The 23338-nt window shown below is 41.0% G+C and overlaps 1 protein-coding gene across 2 annotated transcripts in view; it reads right to left on the bottom strand.

Moving 5' to 3' along the window:
- Positions 1-541: 541 nt before the first annotated feature.
- trim62.1 (tripartite motif containing 62, tandem duplicate 1) overlaps positions 542-23338 on the bottom strand; it is a 35360-nt gene continuing 12563 nt past the window's right edge. For both annotated transcript variants that reach the window (XM_086292683.1, XM_086292684.1), the window contains exons 3-6: positions 13601-13696; positions 10251-10507; positions 7815-7930; positions 542-3327 (exon numbers count right to left, since the gene is read on the bottom strand). In XM_086292683.1, the coding sequence (XP_086148809.1) occupies positions 2777-3327; positions 7815-7930; positions 10251-10507; positions 13601-13696 (1020 nt within the window). In that variant the 3' untranslated portion in view covers positions 542-2776. The remainder of the gene's footprint in view (positions 3328-7814; positions 7931-10250; positions 10508-13600; positions 13697-23338) is intronic.

The raw sequence follows: 23338 nt of genomic DNA, 5'->3' as shown, positions 1-23338 counted from the left end.
TTTGATTTTACACCCTGAGATAAAGCTGTGCTCTATTTTTCTAGAAAATGTGAGAAGGGGGAACAAGGAAAGAAAAGAAGAAATAATAAAGTTAAGAAGTAGATTTAAGATTGATGACCTCTCCTCCAAAATGAAAACTAGTCATGCGTGATGACATGTTGGCACTCAAAAGATAAATAGAGTCCATTTATGTATTGCTTTTTTAGACTTACTGATCATTTAATGTGCTTTAAACTACAACATACATTCACCCACTCCTTCGCTTTCTAAGAAGTATTTACAGCAGCTTCTTAGAGCATCTTTTCCAAGGACACTATGTTTTGCGGACTGGAGGAGCCGGGGATCAATTCTCTGATCCACTGATTTCTTGAGCTGCAGTTGCTATATAAGTTCTCTATTAAACACTCTGTTCTGTGGCACACTGAGGTGTGCAGATGAGCAGCCTTCAGTTTTCCGAATTGGTATTATGAGAAAAATGAACCGGACTGCTCTGTGGAGTTGCTGCTGATGCACCAGCAAAACAAAGTTAATGAGACAGTGGGGTTTTTCACAGTCATTTATTGTACATTAAAACATTTCCCACAAACCTCCAGTGGCAAAAGCTCACTAGAATATATTCACACAATGACGCAAGGGGGCCCCTCATCAAAAGACACAATCATCATAATTATCATTAAAAGTGTCATAGATACTATCGTCATTTTAACCATTTGCATCACTGTCACCAGTAACATCACCTCACAATAATCTCCTTCTTAATATTTAACATAAAGTCTTAATGAAGCAGACAGCACAAGGGTCTGCAACAAACTGGGGTCAAGTTTTGTTTTAACCTGGGGGGGTTACTCCAAGGAGGTTTTCCCTAATAACAGATCGAAGAGAGAAAAATAACCCACCGTGTTATCTGGGGGCATTTTTGTTGGGTATTTGAGGCGTGTCAGGTGTTACTCAGCCACATCAGATAACTGGTGAATAACTCGCAGGCCCCTGCAGATCTGTGCAAGCTAAGACAAGCGCACAGAGTCATCTGCAGAGTCACAAAATTTGACCCTAGTTTGCGTCATACTGCAATCACATCCTACAAAAACAGGGGCACTGCCCCGATTTTTCTTTTGCACGGACAAAACAAGAGGACACACATACAAATGCAAATGTGTACAGAGGCAATGGAAGGTCAAACTGATCCTTTTTTTTGTTCATTTGTAGATTTCCCGCAGAAGAAAAATCTATTAAGCTCTGCTTGATAGCAGGGTATTTTGCAATAAACATTTTGGCCGCTCCGTGGGTATGCCTGGATGGCCAGATGGGTGTTTATCAACCACAACCAAAGCTGGATTTAAAATTATAGCTGCAGCAGGCTGCACAAACACACCCGTGAACATCCCCTCCGAGCGCCTCACGCGTCTCTCAGTGTGCCGGAACTGGCCGAGGGACAAGAGCCTCTTAGAGCAGATTCTGCTCGACTTGTGTTTAACTAATGATAAACAAGAGCACTTGAGGCACGTGTCAAAAACACAAGTGAGCTTCTGAGGACTTCTCAGTGATTCTAATCACAGCGACGGCGGCGGCAGCAGCTTTGGGAATGCAAGTCACAGGAAATATCGTATTACTGCTCGCGTTCATCCATCCATCACCTTTTATTTGATAATTAAAAGTTCCTAAAATGTACAGTTTACACAAATGATAGGATTTAGAATAACAAAGCGAACAACTGGTCTCAGAACTGATCTATAATGGTCAGATTTTCACATCTGAGAATTTATGCATTTGTCTCTGTTCAGTTCAGTATGATTTACAAATGTTTTTGACATCAAGACAAATGATCAAACGTCAGGCGTTGTGTAACTTAAACATGATCCAGCATGATGAGTTTTTTAAACTACTGATACTTTACACACACACACACACACACACACACACACACACACACACACACACACACACACACACACACGTATTCATTTCCACCAATGAGCAGCATATGTCTGCACAACCTCATCACCTCAGCGGCCTATGGACTTCTATAATCATTCATTTAGGTGCTGGTGCACACAGAACTGGAGCTTTCTACACAATGATAAAACCTGTACAGACACATGGATGTAGAAGGAACTACCATGGTCTCAGAGACAAGTCAAAAAAAAAAAAGTGCCAGCAGACTTGACGAGCAGATCGCTGTCCAATCAAAAGCCAAAATAGGCGCCAAATGCTGTCAATCACATTCCACAGACAAAGCTAAGCCAACTGTACAGCGCAGAGAAGACAAGTGACTGGTATCCACTGTCCACTTGTTTGGACAGGGAGAGGGAGGGAAAGAGAGAAGGACGTCAAGTCTGAAAAGCCTGAAGCTTGATACAGAGAGCAGAGCCCCCTGGGAGTGTGCAAGGCGGGCCTTAGACAGTTACTTTAAAACTGAGGATAACTTCTGCTGCCACAGACCTCAAAATAAGCCCAGGGGTCCCCACTATCTCCATTTAATGCCATCTTTTTCATGAAAGATGCAGAATGAGGCTCAACAGCAGGTTGTACCTGTACAGTCACTTCAAGTCAAAAAGAGAAGAAGAAGGAGAAGAAAAAAAAAAATGAAGTTTTTAGTTTTAAGAGCAACATCGAGCACAATTCCAACACCGAACTGAAGGAAATAAGTATTTCAAACACCCTATTTAACATTTTGAAAGTGACTTCTTAAACATCTTTTGAAACACGTGAAACCCGTGGATTCATCAATGACAGATTCATCTGTCAGGACAACTGCGATCACAGAGGCGAGCAGCTCTTAAAGGCGTACTGTGTTGATTCGCAGTGGCTGCACATTCTTGCCATTAGCGTGACTCTGGCCAGGGCTGAAGTAGGGGAAGACCTTGGGGGGGAATTTCTCTCGGTAGGTGTAGAGCCAAGACATGTCGTCTGCGTTGTAGAAGATGAGGAGGCCTTTGGGGTAGTCCAGGAACACCCCCACCTTCTCCAGCTTGCTCTTGACATTGAGACGGGTCCAGGGCTCGGTGCAGGCGCTGTACTGGTTCCCGTCGTGCATAACGATGCAGTAGAAGCCGCGGCTCGGCTGGATCTGGATGCTGCCTTTGCGACTGACTGTCTCGCTGGCCACGCCGATCATCCACTGCGTCTTCTCCGACACCATCACCTCCCAGTAATGAACGCCAGACGAAAAGCCCTCTGCACCCAGAACGGACACCTCGACATCAAAGCGCCGAGGGGAGTCCTGCAGAGGCTGTGGATGGAGATTCCCGTAGGCCACGATGGTGCAGTCGTCTGAGAGAATCAGTCTTTGGTGGGCTGTGATGGGGTCGAGGGTCAAAGCTGCTGGCACTGAAGAAAGAAATGAACAAGAGCGAACATTTAATTTAGTTTTAGATTTAACCCTGAAAAGAGACTGAACAATGACAAATAAAACAAAAAGTAAAAAAAGAAAGAAAACAAACACATTAATATGTTATGACTCAGCTTAGCCAGACAGAAAAGCAAGGACAGCAGTGTTATTCTCAGCAAGTCCGTTTGCTCCATCATGCTGCCGCTGCGGGAACAGTTTTGTGCTGAGGCAGTGAGTGAAAACTCGAAGACTGCTGGTCACTTTGTAGGAGAGGTGGGGTCAGGGTGATGAAACAGAAAAGTTACCATCGATTTCATCATTTCGATCACAAACTGAAAGTTGGAACAAAAGTTTCGGCTTCATGCTCCGATTCTGATTTGCAGTACTTTGCAAAAAGTTTTGAAAAAGCTTAAAACTTCAGATCCTTCTTATCCATCAGGGAGGCTTCTGATCAGTCCCAAATTTATTCTGCTGCATGACAACAAGCTCAAACCTCCAGGCAGAGTTATGAAGAACTGTCTTCAGGATTTGTGGTTGCTGCTGTTTTTTAAAGGCACAAGATGGTGACAGCAGATATTGTAATTAGGGGCATGATTTTGGAGGGTAACTGATACTGCAACAACGTGGCCATATGTTGTCCATGGTAACAATGACAACCAGCCAATCTGGGATAAATCACAATTCCTCTGTTTGCCTTTATTTGGCGAATTGAACCTCTAGTGTTTGCATTATTATCATCATCATGATCATTATTATTATTATCATTATTGAGTTTCTTATAAGTTAGTTTCTAAAAATGATTCGGGGGCTTAATTTTTGTGGAATCTTTCTAACATCTGAGTGAAAGCCCAGAGATACCAGTTTCATAAACTTTATCAATCCACACTCACCAAGCTGTGGAATTAAAATTTAATGAACCAGTTAGTTAGAAATGCAGCAGCTGTGAATGTGGCTGACAACCAAAATCATTTGGTTTGCTCAGATGCTAATCGCTGTTAATTCAACAAAGCTGGTCAATGCCGATGTTTGACCAATAATGTCCCACTAAAGAAAACTTTTGTGACCATGTGCAGTGACCCTGGGATCTCGCTGCCTTTGATATGAATGCTTTACAGACCACTTTCAAAGAGTTGCAATCAGTCTGCTAACAGTTTGTGACTGAATAGGGCCAAAACGTCAATTCTAAGTAATCATGTCACAGACAGGTTGCGCTGATCAGTGTGGTTTTACTCAGATTGCTAACATGTTGCCTCCAATCTATCTGGATTTGTAAATTAGACGTCAATTAATTTCAAACCTTCATCAATCTGTCTGAGACTGCAGTGAGTCCAAGTTGGGGTGTGACTGTTTGCACAGGTCACATGATGGGAAGCAACCTGTCTCCAATTGCCTTATAACTGTAAGTCTTTAATGCAGCTACATTTGATTGGCCACCAAAGGAGGGCTGAATGCAATCACCAAGTCTGAGAAACCAGATTTTTCCTAGTGCTAGAAGCCATTTTCACTAGGAGGCGCTTTAGTGTGCCTGAACCATGAAACGTAACTTTCTTGTTGTACATTTCTTTTTTGCAAAGCAGACTCTGGTCAAGGTTGGCTCTTTCAATAGCCATACAGAAGAGAAGCGAAACGGACAAATAAATCCTAAAATGTCTGCACTTCAAGCTACTACTGAGTTAAAGTAAGAGGCATTGTGTTATCTTTTGGGAAAACCAAGCATTTAACCCAAACAACATTACAGTATGTATGTATAATTGCTGCCAGAATTGGAGAAGGTGACCAGAGCCCTGGCCTGTGGTAGAGGACGAGTAATGGGTTGTCATTATATGGCACACCCCACTGCAGCTCAACTCCTATTTCAGGAACATGACCCGTGTGCATGTGAGTGTGCGTACACTGTGATGTCGTCTTCATAATGTGTTTTTACATTCTTGTATACATCATATACTTCAAAAATGAAGTGTTCTCATGAGTCTGCACAGGATGCGACCATGTAAAGAGAAGAAGCAGTAATTACAGGGATGGGAGGAGCAGCTTCAGCTCACAGCCCTGCTCGTCTGTAGGAGGCGGGTCTGCAAACGTTTAGTTATAAGGGAAGCACTTCAGGCCAAACAATAACATCTTGTTCTCTTTGCCCTCTTTTATATGAAGCAAATTCAGGAAAGAGAGGGAAGGGCAACTTTCCAGTTCTCCCGTATTTATATCAGCTGGGATAAATGGAGGTGAAATGTCTGGCAGTCTGCCAGTGGACAGCACAATAGCTTCTTCACACAATGACATCTGCAGTGTTTGTTACAATCGAGTCATTAAAATTTCATAAGCGGAGTGCCTCTGTGTGTCATATGAAGAAACATGAAGGCAGACACACACGAGGAGACTCCATTTCCCCGCTGCTGAACATGAGGAAAAAAAAAATAGGAAAGGAGAAAGGAGGGGGAAAAAAAAAAATGGCACAGGGTCTGGTAGTTATTTCTGCTAACCCATCAGTGACAACAAGGGATGATGGGAAGAATGTCTTTGTTGCATCTCTGGCAACTGCTGGTGATGGATCGTAACCAATTGTTCCATTTGGCAGGCAGTCAAGGGAGGCCAAGAAAGTGCCCGGCCTCCACTCAGCCAGCAACAGGCTGAAATGAGAGAATTGATTGAGTAAAAAAAAAAAAAAAATCCTCAGCACATTATTTTAAATAATCTCCTCTGAGTGAGTGATGACTGTAGGGCAGAGATGGCAGAGCTCCTCTCAGGACCGCAAACACAGAAGGACATTACCAACCTGCAGGTTCGATTACAGACGAGAAAGAAGCTCAAAAGCTTCCCAGAAATATTAATGCTGGATCTTCCAACACTCTATATTTGTGAAGAAAATTAGATTATCAACCTATTCTAGGCTCCATCTTCTATGGAAGATGTGGTTACTTGTTTTCTATCCAGGTTAGTTGAGATGATTAATTCCTTTCTAATATCCTTGGGTAAAATATAAACACAACAGCTAGAAACCGGGTGAAAAGAGTAAGTATGGCTGTGTCCAAACACCACCAAAGCCAGAAGCCAGCTCTTTTAATTTCTCTGATTAACATGTAAAGTCTTGTCTGTTTAATATGGACAAATAAAGTATAACCGGCAATTTGTGGTTTTAAAGTCTTAGCACAAAGTCAAACAGGCCAAAAAAGCTTTAAAACAGGAACAGACAGCCACACAGAAAACAAAGTGCTGCTTTTAAACTGATTTAACAAACATGCAATGTAAATGAGAGCTTTAGAGGGGCTGCTAGATGGATTTTTTTCAGTTATGCACAAAGCAAGACAAGCTGTTTACTTCCACTGTATCTGAGAAGCTAAGCTAGCCACTGTCTAGACTCATTTAGTGGTAGGATGTGGGAGCGGCACTAAAAGCAAGCAACATTTTTCAAAAGTGAGTATTCACTCCTTTAACACCTGTATATTTACTAACATGGCTGGGTACATCTACATATAAGCAAGGCTCATTTAAAACTTTGAGATCTTTTTACTTTACATAAAATTTAAGATCATACTTGAGTTTGAAATGCACATCAAATGTCAAAATATACAAAAAAAACCCCAAAATCCCACTCTTATTGTGTACAATCTCGTTATAATTCTAAGCTACGTTGCATTGGCTCAGTTTTGAAACACCTTGGACACACAGCACAGTTTGCTTCAGGCTTTTAGTGCTTTTAGCGCAGGAGTAATAGTTATTCTTATGCCATTAGTTGTTCAGCTTGTATCTTCCCATGTCCAGAGACTAACGAGCAGGTTGGCTAGTAAAGCTCTTCTTCATCACCATCTGGCCTAAACTGTCCACCTCCTTTGGGTCAGTCACACTAGATTAAAAATAGGATGCCAACGTCCTTGTAACTAGGAAAATAATTTCTGGTTATCTGGTATTTGCATTCAGTGACTAACTGCAAGTACCTGCAGGGATGCAATTGCACAGATCGTCTTCACACAATGAAGACTTAAAAAGCACAGCTGAAAATCAGAGTTGTGATTTCTGTTGACAGACAATCATCATAATAATATAATATAATATAATATAATAATGCCAACTTGGCCCAAATCAATAACAGACATTACATTTTTTGCTGCCTTGATACCAAAGTTGCTTTGAAGATGCAGACCTGGTTCCCATCTTTCAAGCAACAACTTTTAAAGGCAATAGGTCAACCTTTTCCAAGTTCATTGCACACAGTTGCAATCATTTTTGTCAGGTTACATTTCCCTGGTGTAGATATAGCATAAGGTGGGATCGACAACAGTTAAGTTATTTAAAGTACCTTCAGCCTACTTAAATCATTTCTACACATTTTTACATATATAAACCTGAATGAGTTAGCGAAACAGTAAAATGTGTTCAAACAGTGAAAACAGCAGCATTTTGTTTTTGGAAATTCCCACATAATGACAATAAGAACAGACTCATTCAAACTGAAATTAAGACAAGACTAAGGATTTGAAGGCACCCATCGTACCTGGTGAAATGTCCTGGAAGAGTGATTTCCATATTGTATACTGTAACGGACCCATGTACTTTGATGTCGGGAAGTCCTCATACGTTAGGTTGGTCTCATGAATCTTCCCCTTGATCCTGAGTCAGAAAGAGAGATCAATAACAGTCCAAATCCAATTTGCTGCTTTCCCCCCGCCCTTAATAACACTGCCTGTGGTGTTCAGACCACAACATTGACCCCTCGAGTAATAAATCTACTTTGTGTGTTTTAAATATGCCATTAAGCAACTGACAAACTACTTCATGAATCTCAAGGCACAGGGATAAAAATAAATAAATAAAAATAATAATCACAGTACACAGTCAATACGGACCTCTACACGAATCACTCAGAGCACTTACATGAAGTTCAGAGATCAGGCAAGCAATCGAGTGAGTTGGTTAACAGTGTGAAATCTTCATGGGACTTTCCTACGCTTTTGAGCTCTTCTATTCAAATGCTATTTTTTAAGGCAACCTATGTCAATGTGCTAATTCTTCTTCCTCCTGTGTCAAAACAAGATTTGACATGTGTTTTCGACATCTAAGATCTTGAGTTCCTCTTTCTTTATCCCACAGAAATATTTCTGTGACTCATCTTGAAATTGAGAGCGCAAACTTTTTTCTTCTGTTATCTGATGACAAGGTGATTTGGGTCAAGTAGCTACTGTAAGCCATAAAAGAAATGACTGTAAGCTTGCAGAGAGATGGTACGGGTCACAGAAGTGCTGCTGGATCTGCATTTACAAGAACAGCATGTTTCAATTCATCTCCAGATCAATGCAGATGGGGGCTTTTTTTAAACCATGACCACATCTTATATTTTAAGAACACTTTTGCACTTTAATCTGAAGAAAATATTTCTAGCGAATGCCAAGTGATGTGTGCACAAACAAACAGCCTTTTACATACACAACTACATGTATGGACAAAGTGACAATTTCTTTACGTAGAGCCCATTGTACACCTCTGAATTTTGCACACTTCACACTTAGTCAAACCAGAGGAAAGGGTGTTTAGGGAGACTTCAAGTACCACAAAACGATACCATGATATTATTACAAAAGAGACTGAGATGGATCAGTGCAAGTATCTTAAGAAATCTCCTTTATAAATTATTTACAGGCTCAATGTTTCTGATAATGAAATTATTGTCGGTCTAACAAATATAAACTTGTTAACTCAAGTATGAACAAACTGATACAGTTTGTCTTTCTGTATTAAAATGATGATTTTCTTGTTTGGACCATTTGAGTCTATAATAAAGATGGATTGACTGACAATTTGCCCGCTTACACTGATTTAGTCTAAAGTACAGGACAAAATGTTAGGACAGAAGTATTACGTGACTCTCCTTTTAATCTTTCAGTTCAGGTGTTTTCATTCCTGTTGTTAAAGGTGTATAAACCTAACCACGTAGCACTGAAACACTGAAAGAATGGGTCGCTCTAACAAGCTCATTGAATTCCACAGTAGTACTGTAATAGAACGCCACTGTTACAAGTCAGTTCATGAAATTTCTAGATGTCTAGATATTTGATGATCATCTGTAAGTGGTGCTATTGTAAAGTGGAAGGTTTTAGGAAATACAGCAAAACTCAGCCACGAAAAGGCAGACCACAAAGTTACAGGGGAAAGGCGCACAGTGCAGAGCTCCAATCCTCCTCTGGCATTAACAGGAGAACAAAAACTGTGCGCTGGGAGCTTCATGACATGGCTTTCCATGGTTGAGCTTCTGCTGTTGTAATGTGTTGGTGGTCTAGTACGTTCTTTATTGAAGCCACATGTAGCTCATGTAACAAAACTACATGACAGAAAAAAACAAAGACCTTTGTAAGGTGCCAGGCCATCATGAGCCTCATGGCTATACTCCTACTGGGGAGACCAACATCATTTCTGTTCTTCGTTTCTCTTTTTGTTAGTATTTTTGTTCCTTCATCTTCTGTGTCCACATTAACGCTTCATTTCATGCCCTCTTCAGTTCCCGGGACTGTTTCCAGCTCATAAAAATCTAAACAAAACAGTATTGGCCAGCTCTCATTTGACACCACATTTGTACCAAACTCTAAATTTAAGGCATCCTTGAGTTAATTAAAGCTTTGCCAACTCTATAGTCAACCTTATCAAGACAATTTAAAGATATTAAACTGTTCAATTAAATCATACTCAAGCGCCACTCCCAGATTAAACATTACAGCTGGTTTATTGCAGCGCTAATGCTCCATCTGCTCTGGGATTAGCCACTGCTGTTACTCAAATCTGTACTTTCTCCTGAACGTCAGCACAAGCAGAACACACATTTGGCATGTTCTGAGATACTACTTCCATATACCTGAATCCTCTCTCGTATTTTCTTACTGCACTACAATACATTTTGAGTGCGAGACAGAGGGGAAAAAAAAGGAAAAAAAAGAAGCACCTCTCAGATGTGACTGCTACACCCTCCAGGAAGTCGTGTCGCCCTGTCTCATTCAGGCGCTCCTGCAATATCTGGATGCCCTCCTTGACATCTCTCAGCTGTTGACTGTAGCGCTGGATCTTATGCTCAATGTCGGACAGTTTGCGGGCCGTGTCCATCTCCAGCTCCTCCAGCATGCTCTTCTGACGCTCGCGCAGGAATCGATGAAGGCGCTCAAATGCGTCACCGATAGTTGCCCGCAGACTCTTGGCCGAGGACTGAAAAGCAAAAGACGGTGGGAAAATTAAACCCCTCTTGGCTGGGCTATTTGAAAATGTCATTACAGGATTGTGAAGCAGACTTCATACTGTAGTTAGTGAGTGATTCAGTCACAACAGTCTAACTCTTAATTAGACATGGGTCAATAATTCAAGGGCTTACACAGTACTCTAAATTGTGTTAATATTGCATTAACAGCCATTCATTGATTCAGCTTGTACATGTATTGATTTTAAGTGGCTCTCTGAGAGCATGTGTACAACCTCACAGGGAGGAAACAAACAGGTCTGTTTTATATTACTGTGATGAGGAGAAACAGGAGCACACACTAATAGAAATAACCCCAACAGATGACCAGGAGGAGGTCACAAAGGACATCTTGTGGAGGAAGTCGACCGACCGCGAGATCGGTGGAGAGGCTACTGCAGACAGTCATTGAGTGAACCGAGCAGTTGACAGAGAATGGCAGATTGGAAGAACTGGAGAAAATGATTTGTAGCTTAACAGGAAGAATGAGAAGATGGACATCAAAGAGAATTAATCATCTGAGTGTTAGCAGCTGGAGTGTCAGAGAGGCAGAACAAAGGGATGTGACGTAAAACCCAGAAACTGCACTGAGACGAGGGGAGAGATTTCAGTTTGAAACTTCTGAGCATGATTTCATTAAAACTTTTATTTTTCAAATAGTCATCATTTTAATGGAAAAAAATTGAACTTGTGTTTGCACACTGACTGAAAAGAAATCCAAACATCTGCCCATCACAGAGCAAATCAGAATTAGAGAAAATTAATGACCTCAGAGCAATCCAAAAAAGAATTTCAGATGAAAGTCGTCTCTAAGAGGCTTCGATGAATATTTTGCCTGATCAGAATTTCCTCTGATCTTTACAGGACGAGCTGGGTTTTGGAACTATCATCTGGCTCTTTTTTTTTTTTGTGTAAATTACGCTCGCCTGAAAATTCAATCAATCCTCTTTAAACAGCAGGCATGTCTCTCTGGGGCTTTTCACAGGCGAGGGGCAGGTATTCTTAGTCTGCCTGTGAGAACCTGTTAACATGACTCTGAGTGCTGTGGCATTAAAGTGAGCTCCAGCACAGCCCTCCTACCTAGTTAAGAGTTGAAAACTGATGGTGAGGAGGAGGACTGCAGCAGCCCAGCTATCAGTCACACTGACGTGTTTGCTGTTTTGGCCCAGCAGGCTGCGATGTCTGTGATGGCTGTTTTGCAGCCCTTGGAGACAGCAGGCTGGATACCTTTCCTGGGAGCAAGTGATTATCAAGAGAATCCCCGGCGGGCGTGTGAATGAGAATGTCGGTCCTTCACGTGGAGACCCTCCGCAGCAAACGTGAGCCAAGGTATCAAAATTGGAGCCACATATAGGTAAAGGCCGACCTGCTGGAGGGATTGTTCCTCTGTGTTGGTACCAAAACTAAGATGGCAGAAAGGTTTAATGTTAATGCAACTGACATGTGAAGAAATGCAGTAACACAATGAGCTTACATTAAGCCATGTGTATGCAGGACTCATGCACTGGACCACACCAATCCTTAAACTTGGCCTTCATTTAGACTTAAACTGCACAACTGTTAAGTTTCATGACTTTGCTCTGCATGGATTCTCTTTGCTGCGATGGAGACTACACCCACACGAGGTGAACGCTGCCAGCTACACTACTGCGGTTGCAACCTCTCTTTCAACAAAACAAATAAGCAATGCAAGGAGACATTTCATTGTCAGCTCCCTAAATGCATCAGAGATCGATATAGTCACAGTGCAGCCCTCTTCCAGGCAGAGCACTCTGTACAAATGGATGTAAATCTAATGAAATCAGCTCACTTCCAAAGAGAAGGCGGGGCAGATAAAAGGCCTGCACGTAGCAGTTAGAGCGATGAAATAGACAGGCCAGGCTCGCTCTGGCAGGTCTCGGACACTGAGGTGAGTTGTGTGGTGGCAGACAGTGCATACAAAAACGAGAGAGAAGACAAATGTACTCCCTGAATAACAAATAATGCTGACGGCGGCAACACAGTCAGAGCTCCTTACCTGGTCAATATCAGTTATAGGAGAGAGGAGCGGTGTGTGTGAGAGGTCAAAAGACTGACATATTGAGCAGATGTTCACAGCTCCCTGATTAAAACATGGTGTCTAGATTAAACAGTCACTCAATAAACCAGTTTATGCATTGGAACTTAACTGTCAGTCGAAGCGGTAAGAAGGAAAGATGCATGATCAGTGGCTGAAAAAGTGCACATACTACCCAGAGCTTTCCCTTTCATTTCTTGTGCTGCTTGTAATGAGGAAGTTTTACTGTGTCAATTTGGATGTCTAAAATGGAAACAAGATTTCTTGCTTCTCTAAGTATCTTTGAAGTCTTTTCAAACTGACATGTTTGGGGATTTGCTTCTTCAAGCTATTATCCTAATTAGTTACTTTTTCCGGATTAATTGTTTCGTCTTTGAAAATGCCAGAAAACAATAAACAAGCCTAAAATCTCATTCTTAGCAAGCCATTTATTGACCCTAATTGAAAACTGATTTTTTTAAGCAAACATGCCAAAATGCTCCTACTTCTCAACTGTAAGTAGTTGCTCAGACATTTCCTCTGATCTAGCTGTATATGTATGATTTTAACTAAAGGGTAACTGAGTGGGGGAAAAAAAGCTAATAAAGAAGTGTGAGTTGCATTTTCACTGAACATATTTTGTTTACTATTCTGAAAGGGAAAAAGGCAGCAAAGGCACTTTGTCTTAAAAAAAAAAAATGATAATAATTCCAACACCTTAAAAAAAAATGCAGATATTCTTATCTTCTAACAGATAAACCTACGTGCTTCAGCAGGTGGAGTGATATTTAGTGCTACAACAATTACTTTATCTTAGTAATTTCCTTTTTTTAAATCCAGAAAAACCATGATTCGTGGTTCAAGGTGCATTTCTTGTTAATATCATTGCAAACTGAATTTCTTTTTGGAATTTTTGAATGCCAAATTATCACTATTTTAAAAAGGCTTTATGAATGATATGGATCATGGAAATTACCTGTAGTTGAAACTCTTGTTTTTTTGTTTTTATAAAGGAGAACCGTCACAGTACCTTGGTCTCGGTGAGTTGTCTCTGCAAAAGCTGCAGGGCCTCAGTGTGTCCCCTCTCACTGTCCTGCAGGGTGGCCAGCTGCTCCTTCATCTCCCTCTGCAACACAGACAACAAAACACAGATCAGCGACTAGTAATTGGACTTCAATATGAAAGAACTGTTGAGCTTAACTCAATTGTGAAACGTATTTGAAAGATTTCCCTTTCCATTTAAACCAATCAGCTTCTGCTTGCTTCCGGTAAAGTCTCAAAAACACCATCAGTCACGTTGAACTAATGCTAATCATGTTAGCAGACCAGTATTTTTCCAACTCTGTGATACTGTATTTAAATTGTGTTATTTGCGTAAGAAATCGCTTTTGATTGGGTATGAGGCAGCAAAGATTTAAGCTGCAGCTTAAACAAACAATCCAGACGGAGAGTGAGATATAAAAGAAATAAACTGAAATCTCTGGAGACACTGGGCTCTGTCAGACAAAAACTGGGTCTCATCTCTAGTCAGACACATGCTGGCAGAACCTGCACTGCTCAGCCACCTCCAAGTCTCCCTAAGGCAATTGGCTCTGCGGGAAATGGCTGGGATGTCCATTGTCACGAACGGTGCAGAGTTTTTAAGCAGGTTTCACTTGCCAACAACACCGGTGTTTCAGGTTTTTGGATAAAGGCATTTTAGCTGATGCAATCCCTTAAGCACAGACATCAGTAGACAAATCACCTGCATCAAAAACAATGATCTGACCGATGAACTGAGATAAAAGCCGTCCAAAAACAAGCCCAGAAATGTCTCATGCAGACACATTTCCACAAAAATTGAATAAGCAATGATCCCCATGCAAGCAGGGAAAGGACTAACCCGTGTTGCTAGTGTGAGCAACAATATCTATATACTAAAAAAGCAGACATTTTTCTTTAAAAGAATTAGGGCACAATGGACCTGGAAAAATCACGCATTCTTTGCAGGATGTTAAAACAGGGATAAAACAACACCAGACACTAAACAAATCCAAAATAACAAGGAGGAATTATCTTGAGACGCTTAACACCTCTTAACATGAGAAGATGAAGAAGGGTCACAGTTTTGAAAAATTAATTGAATTACGATATTGGGCAAGCTGGACATATATTGGTAATAACACTGACCTTGTTGACTGAAAGAACATATTTGGTGCCATTCTGTTGCCAAAGACAGGCTTTAAAAATGTTCAGTTATTTTTTTTTATAATATAATTGCTTTTAATTCCCTGGCAAATAAGGGTAAACAAACAACAAAAAACAACAAAAAAAGAGCATGCATCTGCATTGGTTAACAGTTATTTAAGCATCAGCATTAGTATCTGCCCAGAACTGCACCATCAGTGCATCACTAGCACCAACTGCTTTGATTCAGGGGAAATTAAAACTAAACTGAATCAAAGGACACAACCAAAAGCCTCATTTATTTCAAGGCCCCCAAGTTAAGCTTTCCCGCTGCCTGGTGTATCTGCTTGAGTAACCTGTGTGCCCCCTTCTCTGTGATCCACTAAGTGTCACTTCCTTTGAACACCAACTGCAGCAAAAATCCAGCAAATGGAACTGTCAGCTTAGAGAGGCTAATAAAACAACCGTCACTCCTCACTACCATCCAAGCCTGTCTGACAGGGAAAAAAATAAATAAAAAATTACTGATTCAAGTATTTTTTCCTACGACGGGACAGGAAAAATGAATAAGAATCCATTTAGCAGAAAATTTCTGACCTTTGTTATGAGTTGCAACTAAAAGAAGCAAATGTGGGCTGGGGAAATGAAGCATGTTTCTTACCAAGGACAGGAACAGAAAACAATGGATGGTGCAGAGGGGGAGTGTGACTCTCCATGTTAATGATCGGAGTGCGGCAGGCTCAGCAGGCTCTCTGCCTCATCGCTACGCGTTTGTCTGCAGCGGGTCAAAGGCCACTCCCACACATTGAGATAGACCGGCACTGACAGAATAAAATAAATAAATAAATAAATGCTCCACCACTTATCTGCTGCACGCTGACTGACCGGTCAGGGAAGGGCAGCTTTAACTGTTGCTGCTGTCACAGCGTTTAGATGGATGTACAAACAGGAAACTCCACATCTGTTGAATCCTTCTAAATAAATATACAAAAAAACAAAACAAAAAAACCCAAAAAAAACCAAAACCCCACAACCTTGGTGAAAACATTTTAATTCAAGGCCTTGAATCAAATGTGCAATTACTTAATCCTTTTTGATCTTCCAAAAGCAGAAACTGTCCTTCAGATGAAGATTTTATGAGATGATATCAAATGGAAACCGGAAAGAGCTTGTACACGGGTACCTACAGAAAAAGATGGCCTGTGCAGGTGTGTGTGTGAGTATTTGTGTGTTCTCTGTGGAGGCGTCTCTTTCCTGTCCATCGAATCTGGCCAACACAAGTCTGACATGACATTTTCCCCAGGACGTCGAGCTGCAGGAAATGGGGGTCACAGCTTGGGGATTATAAATCTAAAACTCATTTCATCCTGCTGTCATTCCCTTCGTCCTCTTACTTTCCTGTCATATTAGCAGCTCCTGGGCAGATACATAGAAGTAAATCAAATAATATAGAATAGTCTATACCGCACAACAGTCTCCATACCGCACAACAGTCTAAACTATTTGCACGTTTTCCACAAAAAACAAAAAATGTAAACGAGCTTTAAAATTCCTCAAAATTTCCGTTCTGTAGCTCGGATTTACAGAGCATTATTGCTAGACTCGACAAAGAGGCGAACAAAACAACATGCAGTCGCGCAGTGTCGCAGCATGAATAATAAAAAGCTCACAGGATGAAGAACTTCCTCTCACACACAGACAAGAGGAGCTTCCAGTTATTTCATTCACACATAGTGACAAGGAAAAAAAATAAATAATGAAAACTTGGAATTCATATTCTTCCTGGAAGATTCACAGAATGCAGAGCCAATATGCTTTTTGGGCTCTAATTACACTGGGATCCTTTTCATTTGTTTATTGCAAGGCAATGGGCACACACCCCAGCGCAGGCCTCGCTAACTGAAAGTGCTGCAAAGTGACTTTCAGGAGGGCGGTTTGGCATAACCTTCATCGAGCCCAGGGTGTAATTCTGTCAGGTAGCAGACAGTGTGGGTAAATAGGACGTCAGCCAATAACAGAGCGGTGAACAAACTGCAGTCATCACAGTCTGTCCGTGAGCTTTATGGGCCTGTGGCGATTTAGCTTTTAGAACAGGACTGAAATATCTTGTTCCTATACTCAATATATTAAAAGACCCAAAAGAAACAAAAAACATACTGTGTGATCAAAACTATCAGTCTGGATATTAAAAAAAAAAAAAAAAAGGAAGTCGTGCCTAAAATGTTTGGGCAGTAAGGTACGATTAAAAAGCACAAACAGGGTCCCTTGCTGGGGAACCTTGGGGTCCTGATACTTACTGCAGATGTAAATCTGAAACTAAACACAGCAGCACACCAGCACATGGGGGTAACAGCCTCCCCGAGCAGGAAGCACCACACCACCTGGGTTACTTAATCGTGGTCACTGTTAGGAAGCTGGTGTTAATGTTGTGGCTCATTGATATATGTGTGTCATCTAGAATATACAAGTCATTAAGGAATTTCAACTGGTAATGACCCATCTTTGAGACTCAAGAAGATGATTAACTAAATATATAAAAGTTTAGTATATTACTATATGACTTGTGTCTGTATGGTACTGGTGATGTAGGGTGACAAGACCAAAGCTGTCCAGCCACCTTTTTATTCTGTATAGATCTTGGTTTGATGGGAAAAAGCTACGTGGAACTGATCTGCAAGTTGTTCTGACGCTGACTCGCCCGTGCGCGGTCCTGGCTGTGCAATGTGAGGGCCCTTTACAGCGCTTGATGCCAAACTGAGGGCAGTCTGAAGACACTGACACAGGCTGCAGTGAAGGAGCTAACAGCAGAGATCCACAAGCAAACTGCAACGGCTGATGTCACCGCTGCAGAAATACCTGCTATGATATGTACTGTGTGTTCTGGGGTGGAAAACTTTAAAAATATATATTTTGACATCTCTGATGCAGTTTTCTTCTCTAAAAGTGCCAGCCTGTGCAATTTAAAAATGCAAACCCATGACCTCTGGGAATGCGACACATTGTGTATGCTTAAATGTTTCCTTCTCCATTATGCAGGTCATCATTTCCTTGGATAAAAACTATAATGGTGCATTTACTGGAACTGTGTTCAAAGTCATGCTGAAACTGTTTGCCAAGGGATCTCAAATGTTTCACCTGCCCAGTGTGACAGCAGTCTGCAGCCTCCTCTGGCACAGATAGTAACCAAAAACAAAAACTTGTAAACTGATACAGAGAGCAGGACAACTAAAACGCTGTCTCAGGCTGCAAACTCTGACGTACTTCTTCCAAGACATCAAACTGAGCTCAAGCTGTGCCTTACATTCCAGTGCCTTGTTTCCTCTAGCATCAGCAGCGCCTACAGCCTCTCTGGGGGGGACGAGTACGTCCCTGCAGCCTGAGATCAGCCAGCAGAGCAGGCCGAGGCCAGCTGAGCTGACTGAGCAAGCCTGGCTCTGGAGGACAGACACACTATTCACTTGCAGCATCTGCTCTAGTGAGACAGAGGCGCCCTGAGATGAGAACGGCCTGCACAGTACATGTGCAACTCTCTCATAGGACTAAACATAAACATGTTTACAGCAAGTAAATTCATTGCCTTAATTAGATAAATATAGCATTACAATTTTAGAAGTTAACTATAGAAACATCCGCATGATGGGAGCTGTTCTCGTCTGCGGTGACCCTGGGTTTGTCAAGAATGACCCCACCACCACCATTTTTTTTCCTACCGGCAACATATAGTAAAAGCAATGAACTCTGGGAAAGCACTGATGCTGGCGGCTTCCGCCAGTCCTCTGAATATAGGGCACGTCATGTAAATGATGAATGCTCAGAGGCTGCTGTTCCACTTCCTCGAGCGAGGAAGGGCACAGAGCATGCAAATGTATTAGTCTAAACACGAAATGCTAAGAAAGAAAGAAAAAAAAAAACAACTATTCTGCCAGTCAGTTCTAACAGATTAATCCTTCAAATGAAAAAGATTAATGACGTCTGAAGTGTTGACAAAGGTCTACAAAGGAGGTGCATGGCTTTATCGGGGCTGTAAAGTAGGTCGATGTCTCAGGGTTTTAAGAGAGGCAAACAGATCTCAGAGTCATCAGTGTTATGCCTGATAATGTACACATTGCAGGACAAGCCATTAAAGAGGAACAGGGGGATTCTCTTGGCCTTAAAGTGGAAATCGGAGAGGTGTTGACCGATAAGAGAGAGCCTGCTGCTTGTATAAAGTCACTCAGCAGCTCAGAGCTCCTCGCTGCTTCACCTTCAGCCCTGAGGCTTTTAAAGCGTGTCCTCTCCTGAGTGCCAAACAGGAGTTCAAGACATACACCTTTTTTTTCCTTCTTTTTCTTTTTTAATACAACTGGAGTTGGAAATGTATTTGACAGACAGCCAAGTTTAAAGACTTATAAGCCTAATGTGAGACTTCAGAATAATTTCCAGTGCAGCAACCAGTTAGTCTCTCTCTGAAGCACTATCAATCAATGCTGTCAAGAGCAAGATGCTAATCTTTGAGAGAGCTATACATCATCTCCGCAGGCAGCGGATAAAAAAACACAACAACAAAAAAAATGAAATAAAGTCCAAAACAAACTCCTAGCTTCTCACATGAGCCTTCTAAAATTATTTCCAAAGAAGGGGATCATTTTTAATGCCGATTTATTTTGCAGTGTTGTTTGGAAGCTGGATCTAGTAGTGAAGAGATCTTTACACTTTTGAAAGTACAAGCTGCTACAACAGCTGACTAGCATTTGTGCTAATGTAAATAACGTTTTACAACTAACTTCTCCAATTATCTTGTTTATTTTTAAGTAACAGGATTTTCATTTACTGCCACCTTTTTTTTTTTCTTCTTCTTTTTTTTTTTTTTTTTTTAAACCACACATCATAAAACCACTGATTGGAGTGCCAAGGCCATACTGCACTGGACCCCTAGAGCTCTTCCCTGACAACATAGCTTCAAGGACTACGCCACATAAATTGCTATATGATGAAAAAGTGGTGATTTGAAACGAGCTAGCTGAAGTGATTACAACATCTCACTAGGATGTCTCCCACGTGTGACCTAAGCGGGGTGTTCTGGATGCCCTGGGGCAGACCCAGGACATGTTGAAAATAGATCCCTTGATTGGCTTGGGAATGCCTTGGTGTCTGCCTGGAAGAGCTGGAGGAGGTGGCCGGGGAGAGGGAGGTCTGGTCAATTTAGACCACAAAATTATTAGCAATGTTTTCACTGAGCTTAGATCAAAGGATCAATAAGGTTGAATATGTGTTGATCTACAACCATGACACAATCACGTCTACGACAAGCTAACCAGTAACCCTTATGACTTACTGGTTAACCCGTCTAGGATGCGGCCCAATTTTTGCTGCCCACACATCAAGTGGGCCTGTCATGACCTACTCTAAATACAGCTAAAAGACGCATGTCATTACAATTGTACAGCAGTTTTGTTTTTTTCTTTTTCTTAAATACAATCTACTCAGGGAGTGATTCTTGATAAACCTACTCATCTCATATTTTGACTTGAACTACAACTTGTGCAGGTTTATCAACACTGCACTGACTTTCTGCATTCCCTTCTAACACCATCATCTCTCTTCTGCCGCAGAACGACTTCACCCTTTGGTTACACTTCGTAAACAAACCCTGAAAATAACCCTTGGATCTGCACGACTGCCAGCAGATTTCCACCACAACCGCATACAGGCTTGTGTCATCTTTTAGAAAAAGCTTCTTAGGATTAGTCAGACCTCTAACAGTCCGCATGTTGTTAATATAAAACCCATGTAGTATGTGTCAGTCGCACAAATCACCTTGTGAAAAAACATGATGTGGTTATATGCCAGCCAGTGCCACACGGCAGGGATAACAAACAGATTTGTTTGCCTCTAGTTCATCTTTACGGCATGACTGCAGCTGGAAGCTATTCTGCTGTAGCTGGTGCATATGCACTACGCAGGCTACAGCTCATAAACAGCTCTATCTGACCAAATAAAGTATGCGCCTGCTTCTCTTTCAGTCAGTTCCTTGACATCAAATAAATATTTGGGATACACACCTCTTTTGTCAAGTCACACAGTAAAGCAACACACTGGTTTTGGGTTAGAGAGGCAGTACTGTTGTTTAAATTATAAGTATAGCCTCAAGTGGGTTTTGTATGGTTTTAAATCTCCTGATAACATATGCCTGAATCATCATTTTAAAAAACTAATTTCAGGAGACTGCTCATGCACAGAGTGGGATTAAAAAAAAAAAAAAAAAAAAAAAAAAAAAAAAAAAAAAAAGCTGTTTACAGTTAATGCATGCCACGTTGGGCAGTAATGACCAGTTTCAACCCACACAGGTCTTCAGACAAAACGCTATCAGCAGGAATATAAACAGGATGAGAAAGAACACGCTTACCTCTGGAAAGAAATGGAGGCCACACAAAGTATGCTGTTCAAACTGTTAACAAGAAAGACTAACAACAACATTTAAAAATTAGTACACTTATGGCTCAGTCAGGTGGTTGCCTGGCGAACACATTTAATTTCTTCGCATTCTGCAACTGTTGCAAGTAGTTGTAGCAACCAAATAGTTGCACAGAGGTTGAGAATACGACACCCTCAACTTCTGAGCGACTACTTTTGAAATGATTGCACATGTAGTCTATATGAATTTATGCTTATGTAGACAGCAACTGATTTGCGATTGTTGCTCATTTGTCACTGATAATTGGAACATTATTGCAAAGAGATTGTGTGTAATTTCCAACAAAGCCTGTTCAACTGCAAAGCAAAAGCTGACAGTTGCAGACTTGGTCCCCATCTTTGAAGCAAGCATTTAAAATGCTATAAGATTAGAATAATTAGAACAGAATAATTCTGAGAGCTCGGGTGCTTCTACAAAAAAATGCACCCTTCCAGAGGTTCAAACTGCCGTGTTTTAGCGTCTAAAGTTTTACTGAAGTGTTACTGTAAATAAGCCAAAAGAAAAAAAAGAAAAAAAAAAAAGAAAAGGATACTTCTCCACTTAGTTTACTGTGGGCACACACTAAGATTACAATGAATTAAGCAATATTTCCAAACACTACTACCTCTAATGCTTTTTTGGATGAGCTTTTGATTGTAAAAATTGTGGATTTCAAAGGGGAACTTTTGTAATAGATGATACTGCAGATTAGAAGTATGTTCTTCTTTGATTTTTTTCTGATTAAATTTGTAACACTTTTCACACTTTTAAACTGTCTCACAGCATGTGCCTTTATGAAGACTGCTCACTTGTGTTTACAGCTGGCATTATTATAAGGTCAAGGTCAAGGTCAGATTTATTTATATAGCACATTTCCAACAGCCGATGCTGCACAAAGTGCTTAACAATAACAATAAAATTAAAAACTACAGTGTAATACAATAATAACAATAGAAACAATAAAATAGAAGAATTGAAACAATACTAACTAATTCAGATAAATCCAAAATGCTTGGGTCATAATGTGTTAAAAGCCAGAGCGTAAGACACTATGGATAAAAGCGTGGGCTAAATGGTTAAATTGTAAACAGCTGCTACGGGAGGAAGTGCCTGCTAACGGTGCAGACTAAGAGCGAGTACAGGGAATAGGGTGAGTGGGTACAATAGAACTGGCTTCTCCCCACTAATTAGCTTGAACCTTGTAATGCATTATAATAAATGAACAAAGTCTAAGAATTCGTGGCCACAGAAACCTGAACTGGCCATGTATCACTTTAGCAATGAGGGTGTTTAAGTTTCTAATTGAGGTATCAATTATTAAAGAGGCCAATTTCCGTTTCAATTGTGAGGTGAAGTTGCACATTAATTCTTTGTGCTATTGCTGGCCGTTGGCCGAACTGTCCAGCCAACACCATTTTGTGAACGGTTCCTACACCTACACCAAACTTTTGAAGACACCTGGAGTGTTAATTAAGACATTCTGAGTTGACTTACCTAGATAGAGTGCAATCTTTCCAAATCTGTAGACTGACTGATTCACACAACTACACAACAACATGACAGTAATTTGTCGCTTATGACTTTTACTTTACTATTCAGGTAAATTTGTTATCGTTATCTACTTGTAAAAAGTAGAAAAATCATAAAGTTGAGCCCTCTGATTGATCCAGTGTTAACCGATTGATCTACAGGGTGGGCCATTTATATGGATACACCGTAATAAAAATGGGAATGGTTGGTGATATTAAAGTCCTGTTTGTGGCACATTAGTATATGTGAGGGGGCAAACTTCTCAAGATGGGTGGTGACCATGGTGGCCATTTAGAAGTCGGCCATCTTGGATACAACTTTTGTTTTTTCAATAGGAAGAGGGCCATGTGACACATCAAACTTATTGGTAATGTCACAATAAAAACAATGGTGTGCTTGGTTTCAACGTAACTTTATTCTTTCATGAGTTCTTTACAAGTTTCTCTTTTTTTTCACAGCCATTGACATGTTGAAGAGGTTAACATGTGAGGAGCGGATCGAAATTGTGTTGATATCTGGTGAACGCAGTAACCGGGTCATTGCAGCAGATTTCAATGCCAGACACCCTACGAGACCACCCATCTCCCATGCTACAGTCAGCAAACTGCTTGCTAAGTGTCATGAAACTGGTTCAGTGTT

This window comes from Aulonocara sp. 'chitande type north' Nkhata Bay, linkage group LG5 (genome assembly GCF_057382095.1).
Source record: "Aulonocara sp. 'chitande type north' Nkhata Bay isolate Kocher_YH1m ecotype deep benthic linkage group LG5, A_spYH_male_GT1.1, whole genome shotgun sequence".
NCBI classification, from domain to species: Eukaryota; Metazoa; Chordata; class Actinopteri; order Cichliformes; family Cichlidae; genus Aulonocara; species Aulonocara sp. 'chitande type north' Nkhata Bay.
Note: the sequence above shows the minus strand (reverse complement) of the source record. Positions and strands in the feature narration are given on the sequence as shown.